The following is a 10,639-nucleotide window of genomic DNA, read 5'->3' as shown; positions in this document are numbered from 1 at the left end:
CCTTCCCCTGAGTTGTCCATAATAGCCATGTCATCAGCATAATCGGTGTCCAGAATGACCTTTTCCTCGACCGTCTTCATCTCTTTCTGCAGCACTGCGCCTTGACTGATGATCTTGTTGGTCTCAGCCAGAAATGCAGAAAAATTTAGGCAGAAATTAAAGACAGGAGGTGCTTGAATGTCACCCTGACCTGTGCCTGAGTTAACATCAAACCAGTCTGTCAGCTCCCCATTAACCCTCACGGCACTCATGGTACCCCCAAAAAATGACTGAAATATTCTGACATATTTTTCAGGCAGCCCATAGTGTCTCATACTGCACCAAATAAAGTCCCTTCTGATAGAATCGAACGCTGCCTTGAAATCGACAAAATTAATGTAAGGATGAATGTTAAACTCAAGACAGTTATGAATAATAGTTCGGAGAGAATAAATCTGATCAATACATGAGCGGTTCTGTCTAAATCCGCACTGATTCTCCCTGAGAAGACACTCCATACCAGCATGTAACCGCTTAAGAAGAATCATCTGAAAAAGCTTGGATGCTGTAGACCTTAAGGTGATCCCTCTGTTGTTCCCGCAGACTGAAGTGTCTCCTTTCTTCCCAATAACAATGATCACACCCTTTAACCAATCTTCAGGAACAGTCTCTTCTTCCCACACTTTCTTGAATAGACACTCTAGTTGATCAACTAGAGCACTCGCACCTTCAGTTGCTCGTTAGTTATCCCGTCCACTCCTGGGCTTTTGTTGTTCTTAAGCTTTGTCAGGGAATAACTAATCTCGTCTCTGGTGGGTGGTCCATCCGAACAAGAGAGAGAGTTAAAGTGGGGTTGGGGTGGTACTGTATCAAGGTCGGCAAGGTCAACACTTGATAATGGAGGGTTCAGAAGTTCAGTAAAGTGCTCCTTCCACCTATCCCTCTGCTGTTGGGGATCCGCGATCTTCCTACCGTTCTTGTCCCGGACACAAGATGCTTGAGGCTTCTTGTTCTTACCAGAGATCTTCTTGATCTTTGCCCATACTTCACGCTGCTGACCTTTGCTCGCTGCTTCCTCAAGATCAGTAGCTACTCTAACTGCCCAGTTATTGTCGTCTAGCTTGCTGCTTTTCTTGACTAACTTATTAAGTTTAGAATACTCTGACCTGTTAGCGTCCGAGTTTGGGTCTTTGCGCTTAAACTGTGCCCGCTGAATCAATAAATCCTTGGTCTTCCGTGACAGGTGTTGCTCCTTTGCCTTCCGGGGTCTTTTGCCTAGTACCTCCAGTGAGACATCAGTGACGGTCTGACTGAGATTACGCCACATATCCTCGAGGTCGACCTCACTATCCAGACTTGCAAATCGGTTTTGAAGAGCCACATTGTACTCTGTAACCGTATTACTATCCCTCAGGCGCTCAATGGCAGGCACATTGGGCCTGTTGGCGTTGATCTTAGTCACTGACTGAAGTTTGATTTTCAGCAGTCCTAGAACCAGATAATGATCGGAGCCGATGTCTGCCCCGCGACATACCCTAACATCAAAAAGTGACTGACGAAACCGCTTTCCAATGCAGATATGATCTATCTGATTGACGGTGAGCCCGTTGGGGGACCGCCATGTTCCTTTGTGAATGTTCTTGTGCTCGAAGAGAGTTCCCCCGATGACAAGCTGGTTCGTCGCACAGAAATCCACAAGTCTTGTCCCGTTGTCATTTGATGAGCTATGGAGTGATTCCCCACCGATGACCGCTTCACTTCCATATTTGCCTGATGTTACTTTTGCATTAAAATCGCCGAGCAGTAACTTGATATCGTGACGAGGTAGCCCATCAAATGTATCTGTGAGTGTCCTATAAAACTTATCTTTCTCACTCTCCTCTGCACCCTCAGTTGGAGCATAGGCCACAACAACAGAGATGCTGATTTGCTTACTATGCAGCCTAGCAGTTAAAACCCACTCCGATGTGGGAGTGAACGATATCAGGGAGTTTCTGATTCGTTTTGAAAGACTGAGACCGACTCCCTGTCTCTTGATCCCGTCGACTCTACCGGAATGGATGAGTAGACTGCCATTGTCCAGTAGAGTGGTGCCAGATCCAGGCATGTGAGTCTCGGTGATCCCCAAAAGATCCAATCTGTACTGATTAATGTTTTGACTAAGTTGGTAGAGCTGTGTAGATGAGCTGACAAGAGATAGAACGTTCCATGTTCCAAAACGTAAAAACTGTTTGCAATAATTGACTGGATTGGATTTGTTGGAAGCAGGGTCGACATGGATGATCTGTTGACTAATAAATCTGGTCGGATGACGAGTACCCCCTCTTCTCATCAGGCGACTGGGGTCCCGTAGGCTTTGCCCAGCCTCCGTCATGCTGGAACCATCCGTCCTTGAATTGGAAGTAGCACTCCGTCCATTTGATGTGTGTGTTGTTTCAGTAGCGTTGTTATTTGAGGTGGAAGGGATGCTGGCCCTTCGCACCCGATGAACCGCATGCAGTCCTAACGAGACAGATGTCCCGGTTATAATTTTCGACCTGTACTGGTCTAGAGCCGCAGTGTTCTGTTACCGTTCACCTGTTTTAACTGGAATCACCCAGAACAGGCTACTAAGCTTAACAGTGGCACCTCGAGAAGGGTGTGGCTCTTCACCACGCACTACAGATCATGGGATCGGAGAGGTTGTGTAAGACACTTCACGAGCCCCTGGAGTTTGGAAAACCCCTTATCCACCATTTCTAGGTCAATTAAATTCTACTGATGAATCATATCACAAATTATACGTCACTAATTGGTGACATGATCTGACCCCTGATAATCGGGGGTCCCCTATGTCGGCCTCCCCGCGATTGCACGTCTGAGACACAGTTGTTCCCTTTTTGTCATGCTGCAGGTCTGAATATCAAAGCACAATAGTTCCCGATTCAGGGCATAATTGTACCTTTTTAGTATGCTGGCATATTTTATCACTGGATCGTTTAAATTACTAGACAGCAGTCTGCTGTCTGTACAATAATTGACTCGGAGCCAAAACTGGATCATAGACATAATAATAAAATGTGATAAAGAGCATTACTATTAACGGGTGATACTCGTAAAATATTTGTTCCATATACAGGACCGTCGACGAGTCCAACTCGGCGCGCGTCCTGGTAGGTTGTAAACCTACAAGCATTACTACTACTACTACTAGAGCTACTGTTCGGTCTAAGGTTCGGTTTTCCTGGTAATCGTACTGTAGTGCGACACGTACTCTAGTGCGACACGTACTCTAGTGCGAAGTCCGAAAAAAACACCCTCTGTCGCACTACAGTACGTGTCGCACTACGATCCAGGTAGCGTACTCTAGTGCGACAAAATATCCTGACTTATTTTCAAGTTCAGGTCACATCCTATCCTTCTTATGGACCAATAAGTGATTCGTCGGGTCGGTTCACGTCACTTATTTCGAAGTGATCTTGCGAATACGATTCGTCAGTTCACATCACGTGTTTCGAAGTTATCCACTGATCATAATTCCTTCGGGTCAGTTCAAGCCACGTATGCAGTGTGTGATCCACTGGGTTACTCTTAAGCAGCATATGATCCTCATTCCGACATTCCTATCTCACGCATCGTATGAAGGTATATCTCCGATTGGGATAACAAGTTCATATGCTTGGGCCATAAATAAGGTCACGATGATTCTACAAAAACATCGAACAACATCAACGTGTCTTCTTCAATCACCTTCATTCCTGGACACACTACTGGTTCAAGAAACGTTATCCACGACGGATACCGCTACTGCCTGGATAAGAATCGCGACGACAAGTCCTACTGGCTATGCACTGAGAAGACCTGCTCCGGACGTCTCAGTCTGACGAACAACACTACTGTGACCTGGACGCAGCTGAAAGCAACCCTTCCCTCGAAGATGGGCTGCACCAACCCTACTATCTGGCGATTTATCGACGTCCTGAAGAAGGAGCAGGATCTAACCCAATGGAAGATCAACCAGAAGAATGAAGATGCTCAGACAACTACCTCCTCGCCGACTGAAGAAGTGGACTGATTACGACCGTCGCTTGAACGCTGTGAGTGATAGCTACGATGATTATGACAGAATGGATTAGTTGAAGTGTGTTGGAACAATGATTTTGAATTGAATATTGTGATTGCAATCTTTGATTTTATATTTAACCCCATTACTCAAACACTCTTGTCATTAAAAATGGAAAGTAAAATTTTTATTGAATGTGCAAAGTGTTTTGTCGCACTTTAGTTCGTGTCGCACTACAGTCCAGGTAGCGCACTGTAGTGCGACAGTGTCGGCCTTGAAAATTCTCTGTCGCACTAGGGTACGTGTCGCACTACGATCCAGGTAGCGTACTCTACTGCGACAGTGTCGATCTTGGAGGTTTCGCACTAGGGTACGTGTCGCACTAGAGTACGTGTCGCACTACAGTACGTGAACCGGTTTTCCTCTATACTACATATGTTTTGGACTCGAGGCTTCCCCATGGTAATGCGATCTCGGAAGGCAGACGTCCCATTTGCAACACGAGCTCGGAAGCTCTCGATACGAGAGGTACGTATTCGAGAATGACTGGGACCGAAAATTTTCTAAGTCAAAACCACTTTTCTCCACGTTTCATGCTACCCTGTTCATTATTATCCGAAAACATTTTTTCGGCTTTTTGCATTCGATTTGATTTGAAACTTTTACAAAATAGCAAATATACAAATGTACAGCAAGTCGAACAAACATATAAAATGGGCCGAAATGTATAAATGCTATAAAGCGTGGGTCAGTGAAACAAGTACAGAGGACAACTTTCAAAACAGGAGTTTTATGGCCGCCCAAAGTCTCAATAACATCACCTCCACCTAGTAATAAAATTATGAAATATGAAAAGTGTGAAACAATCAAATAATAAAATATTCAAAATATATAGTTGTCTCTTAAATACAGATAACGTCTGAAAATTCTTAAAATAATCATCACTCCTTCATATACTGATCAGTGTCCGAGAGTGTAACTCATGATGACTTCTTATCACGGCTACATACCTTCCCGTACCGGATGTAGTGGTCGAGATGAGTCTGTTCCGCCCTCTTCTTCTTCAGGTCAGTGACCAGATGCTTCCTTGTTGCTCGTTCTTCGCTGGATCTGTCTGGACATATCCATACATCTTTGTGCGTCTCCCTCAGTCTCCCTGTTTTCATCAGAATCTGATGAACCGCTGTTGAGCTTGGGACGGTGATCTTGACTGGTCGGATAGCCGTACTACCTGGCCTCTTCCAACCGACTCTAGTCGCTTCGAAGTGAGGTTTCTCCCCGATCTCCTCCAAAACTGCGGTAACTAGCGCTGGAAGCTGTTCTTCCTCCTCTTCTTTCAGCCCAAACACGATCAGGTTCTTGCTCCTGTCATCCTCTGCAGCCACACTCTTCATCACCTTCTTCAGGATTTTACTGTTGCAGACCGTACCACTTGCACTGTTCTGTTGAACAGCTGCACTATAGTTCTGAATCCCTGACTCCACCGTTGTTTGGACTGTCTCCTCAACAGACGTCTTAAGCAACTGTAGTTGTTCGTCCTTCTGCATCAGCAGCTGGCCCTGCAGTCTGATCACCTTTTCTTTGTCTGCTAGTGCTTCCGTCTTGAAGCACTCGATGATCTCCTTCAAGAGATACATCTGACTACTCTGCCGACGAACAAGGTCCACTGCAACCACAATCCATCTAGACAGAGTCTGTTTATCCTTAGTCTTGATCTTTTCACGACTTTCGTAGTCAATTTCACGGTAGTCCATATGCAGGTCTTTTTCTAACTGATCGGACCAGCGTGCAACACAGCCTTCCACATCTTCCTGTTGATCATAGTTGAACTCTTTAATCAACTCCTGGGATCGGGTCAAAGTTGGGTCATCCCCCATAGTGTACTTGTATAGTAATGTACAAGTACACACGCAAAGGTAAACTGCGTTGACCTAGTCAAAACATTTTTTTTCGAGTTTAAAATGTAACGAAAATATGCATTTCAAGATTTTAGAAATAAATTTTTTAGAAATATCCGGCAAAAATCCGGCAAAATTTTTTGAAACCGAACCGGAGCCGAAACCGAATATTAAAGCCGGATATCCGGCCGGATCCGGATTCAGCCGGATATCCGGTCGGTTCCTATACGTAATCACCCTCACCCCTCCGTAATCAGTTTTATACATAGCTATTGTGTCAAAATTACACTATCATAGTGTAAATGTTATCATTTGGAAACCCCCTCCCCCTCGAGGCTGATTACGTAATATGTGAACGACCCCAAACTGCAAATAATATGAAAACAGAGTACGCCATTAATTTTTTCCTTTTCACCCTTTTGTAAAAAGGCAATAGTGAAAGGTTACGAATTAATTGACGATGTCAATTCATGGCAGCTCGGCGCGGCACAGTAGCGCATCTCGCCGATCTAGCCAGTAACGCATCGCGCTACAAGGTTATTACGAATGGACGTTTTTGCAGAAAAACGTGGATTTTGGAAATAGCGGTAGGCGGGTCAAATATATGTCGTGTTCCTTGCTTGCTTGCTTCCGTTCGTTACCATGTCAATTTGCCGCGCGCACGCGCGCGAGGATTGCTTGCGGAGATGTGGTGTATAGCTAGTCTGTGGTCAATGAATGCGCGGCACGATCGTATTTTAATGTATATTATGTAATGTATAGTATTTTGTGATAAGCCCAACTTGTACGTGGCACGCGTAGTGTACTGACGTTTCAATATTATTATTATTATAAGGTGAGCTGATTATAGCTTATATTAATAATAATAGTTATAGTGAAATGGAAATCTAGCGTCCGCCAAAACGAAACAACGGGCGCAATTCTTGTTAAAATAATGGCTGCTTATAAATATAACCGATTTTTCTTCACATAAGGATCAACTGAAATGGGGGCAAGAAAAGCTTCTAGAATGATGCAATTCTACGAGCAATATTGTCATACATGTATTATGAATATGATGATTTAGCGAATTCACGTGAATTATAAAAAATACCACTTTTTTAAATGTAATGATAATTATTTATTATAATTATAATGTTACTTCAATTCAAATACAATAATACTGCGTTACAAATTTTCTAATCGTTAAGCTCTAATCATAGCTTCTCATTGCCGCAACCACGGTGTTGTCACTTACCAATACCTGGGGACCCCAGGCTATAATGTTCCGAATACAGGCTGAGCGCCGCTTAATAATATTGTCACATTTACAATTAGTTAGCAGCAAATTAGCAAATTCGGTGGTAAACGCAGATTCCCGCAATTTCATTCTCATTGCTTCTCGTAGTCGTTCTCATTGCTTCTTAGTTCGTAAACTTGGCCACATCATGTATATTTGACAGCTTCATAATGCTTCATTTTTCAAAATGGTTCCTCCGATAACCTTTAGATTCTGAATTCTTCAACAGCGAGATCGTAACTGCTAGTACAATAATTCAGATTGCTGTTGATCGGACTTAAGAAAGCAACTGCTTCAAGTGTCAGTAAAGCTAGGGTCACACACACGTCACAAAACACCGGTCTCACTGATAGGGTTACAGGTCATCATCTTGATGAACTCTTCGTAGTCTATCAGACCATCACCGTTCAGATCAGCTTCACGGATCATGTCCTCTACCTGCCAAACATACTGATTATTATCTGGATTATTCATTTTCTGTTCTTGTTTATTTGTTCAGTGATGGGGTCATTGTAAAAACATACTGATAATTATCTGGATTATTAATTTCCTGTTCTTGTTTATTTGTTCAGTGATGGGGTCATTGTAAAAACATACTGATAATTATCTGGATTATTCATTTTCTGTTCTTGTTTATTTGTTCAGTGATGGGGTCATTGTGATCGTTGAAACCTGCTGGTTCCATAATATGCATATATAACTAGATAATTATACAGGACGTGGCATTTTAAAGGATACTAGTCAATGAACGGGTTTACAAAGGTTCAGCTACAAATCTCTAATCACCTGATCCATTGGTAAGTTCTCCCCCATGTTAGAAAGAATGGTCTGGAGTTCCACCGCATCAATATAACCGTTGTTGTCCTGGTCAAACACCTTGAACGCATCCTTGAGGTCGTCTTCTTTTTGGGTACCGTACTTTATCATTAACTGGAACTCGAAAACTTTTTGGAAGAAGTTATTTTTATTTTTAAAACTCAAACCTCTGTAACTTTTTTCCTAGAGTACTTTCTTAACTCAAATTTGAAAATCTACTGAATACTTTTTCATTAAAAGGGCAAACTTTTTAAACTTTTTAGAAAACTTTTCTTTAATGGCAAAATTTTAAACTCTTCTAAGAATATTTACTTTAATCAGAACTCTAAACTTATCGGAGAAATTTTTAAAATTTAACGGGGCAAAAAACCTTTTTAACTCTATCTGAAAAATATTTATCTTAACTCCCAAAAAACTCTGTAAAACTTTCAAAATACTTTAAAACTTTAAAAATTTTGGCAAACTCGAACTCTAAGGAAAAAAATTTACAAAAAACCCCAAACTCTGAAAAATTATCGGAAAAGTATTTATCTTAAAACTGCAGAATCTGAAAACTCTATCTGAGAGAAGTATTATTCTTTAAAGGCAAAAAACCCCTGAAAACCTATCTGGAAAAAGTATTTTCTTAACTCAAACTCTGAAACTCATCGAAAATTATATATAATTGAACAGAACTCGTAAACTCTATTGAGAGATTTTCATTAACGGCAAACTTTTAAAACTTATTAAAAGTCTTTATCTTTAACGGGCAGAACCTTAAAAACTCTATCGGGAAAGGGGTCTTTTTCTTTAAAACGGGCAAAACTCGTAAACTCTATCGGGAATTAAAATCTTAAATTGAAATCGAACCCTTCTGAGAAAATTTTATTTTAAATGCAAACCCCTGTAACTCTATTGGAGAGTATTTATAATTAACTGGCAAACTCAAAAAACCTATTAAAAGTACTTATCATTAATCAAAACCTTAACTCTATCGGGGAAGAATTCTTTATCTTTAAAGGAGAACTCTGTAAACTCTCGGGAGAAATATTTACATTAACGGGCAAATCTGAAAATTATTGAAAAAAGTACTTTTTTTATTATTGAGAACCCCTTTAAAATATTATCAAGAAATTTTTCAAACGGGCGAACTCTGTAAAACCTTTTGGGAAAAGTACTTTTTCTTTTAAAAAACCTGAAAACCTATCGGGAGGAATATTTAAAATATTAATCGAATCGAAACCTATCTAGATTTTTTTTAAATCTTAATGGCCAGAATCTTAAACTCTATTAAAAAGGGGAATACTTATTTTTTCTGGCAAACCTTAAATCTATTGGAGGGACTTTATCTTTAAAACTGGCAAAACCTGAAAACTATCGGAAAAATTTTATCTTAAGGAAAAACCTGAAAAACTCTACTGGAAAATACTTTATCTTAACTGGCAGAACCTGAAAAACTTTTTGGAAAAGTATTTTTCATTAACGGCAGAAACCCGAAAAAATTTTTGGAAGGAAAAGTATTACAAAAAGGGCAAAACCCTTTTAAAATCTTTTGGGAGAAAGTATTTTTAATTTTAATGGCAGAACTCTGTAAACTCTATCTGAAGAAGTCTTTAAAAATTATTTCAAACCCCCGAAATCTACGGAAGAATATTTTTCATTAACTCAAACTCTGTAAACCAAATTTTAATTAGAATTTTTTTTTCATTAAATTTCAAAAAAACTCTGTAACTCTTTTGGAAAAATATTTATCTTTAACTCGAACCTGAAAAACTCTATCTAGAGAATACTTTATCATTAATGGAAACCTGTAATCTATCGGGAAAAGTTTTTATAAAATTTAAACGGCAAACCTGAAACTAAAATGGGAGAGAGTATTTTTTCTTAGGGAAAAATCTGAAAACTCTTTCTTGAGAATATTTTTAACTTTAATGCAAACTCGTAAATTATCTGGAAGAAGTACTTTATCAAAAACGGGCAAATCTGTAAACTCTATCTGAGGAAATTTAATTATCAATCTGTAAACTCTTCTGGGAGAAGTCTTTTTTTCATTAAGGGCAAAACCTTGAAACCAATTGGAGAAAAACTTTTATTAACTGGCAAACTCTGAAAAACCTATCTGGAGGGAAGTACTTTATCATTAATGGAAACCCTTTTTAAACCCTTATCTAACTAGAATACTTTATCTTAACTGGCAGAACCTGAAAACTCTATTGGGAGAAGTACTTTTCTTTAAACTGGCAAAAAAACTCTGTAAACTCTTTTGGGAGAAGTATTTTATTTTTAACGGCAAAACTCTGTAAACTCTTTTTGGGAAAATATTTATCTTAACGGGCAAACTCTGAAACTCTACAGGAAGAAGAACTTAAATCTTTAAATCAAACTCTGAAACTTATTGGGAAGAGTATTTTACATTAACTGGCGAACTCTTAAAACCTTATCTAAAATACTTTATCATTAACTGGCAAACTCTGAAAATCAAAAATTTCGAGGTCTTTTATTTGGGAACTTTAAACCCCTTTTCGGGAAAATTTACTTTTCTTTAATTTGGCAAAAACCTGTAAATCTATCGGGAGGAAGTCTTTTCTTTAACTGCAGAACTCTGTAAACTCTTTGGAAGAAAATTTTAATCTTTACTGCGAAATC

At 40.0% G+C, this 10,639-nt stretch overlaps 2 protein-coding genes across 2 annotated transcripts; both read right to left on the bottom strand.

Moving 5' to 3' along the window:
• Window positions 1-691: 691 nt before the first annotated feature.
• On the bottom strand, window positions 692-5,898 carry LOC134816852 (uncharacterized). Its single transcript, XM_063825848.1, has 3 exons — window positions 5,317-5,898; window positions 5,032-5,193; window positions 692-2,122 (listed from the first exon to the last, which is right to left on the bottom strand). The coding sequence occupies exons 1-3, from the start codon at window positions 5,896-5,898 to the stop codon at window positions 692-694; spliced, it is 2,175 nt and encodes a 724-aa protein (XP_063681918.1).
• A 1,284-nt stretch (window positions 5,899-7,182) lies between these two features.
• On the bottom strand, window positions 7,183-8,125 carry LOC134816851 (calmodulin-like). Its single transcript, XM_063825847.1, has 2 exons — window positions 7,985-8,125; window positions 7,183-7,636 (listed from the first exon to the last, which is right to left on the bottom strand). Exons 1-2 carry the CDS (start codon window positions 8,123-8,125, stop codon window positions 7,526-7,528), a joined length of 252 nt encoding a protein of 83 aa, XP_063681917.1. The 3' UTR covers window positions 7,183-7,525.
• Window positions 8,126-10,639: the final 2,514 nt, after the last annotated feature.

This window comes from Bolinopsis microptera, chromosome 6 (assembly GCF_026151205.1).
Source record: "Bolinopsis microptera isolate Bmic1 chromosome 6, MBARI_Bmic_1.0, whole genome shotgun sequence".
In the NCBI taxonomy this organism is placed as follows: Eukaryota; Metazoa; Ctenophora; class Tentaculata; order Lobata; family Bolinopsidae; genus Bolinopsis; species Bolinopsis microptera.
Note: the sequence above shows the minus strand (reverse complement) of the source record. Positions and strands in the feature narration are given on the sequence as shown.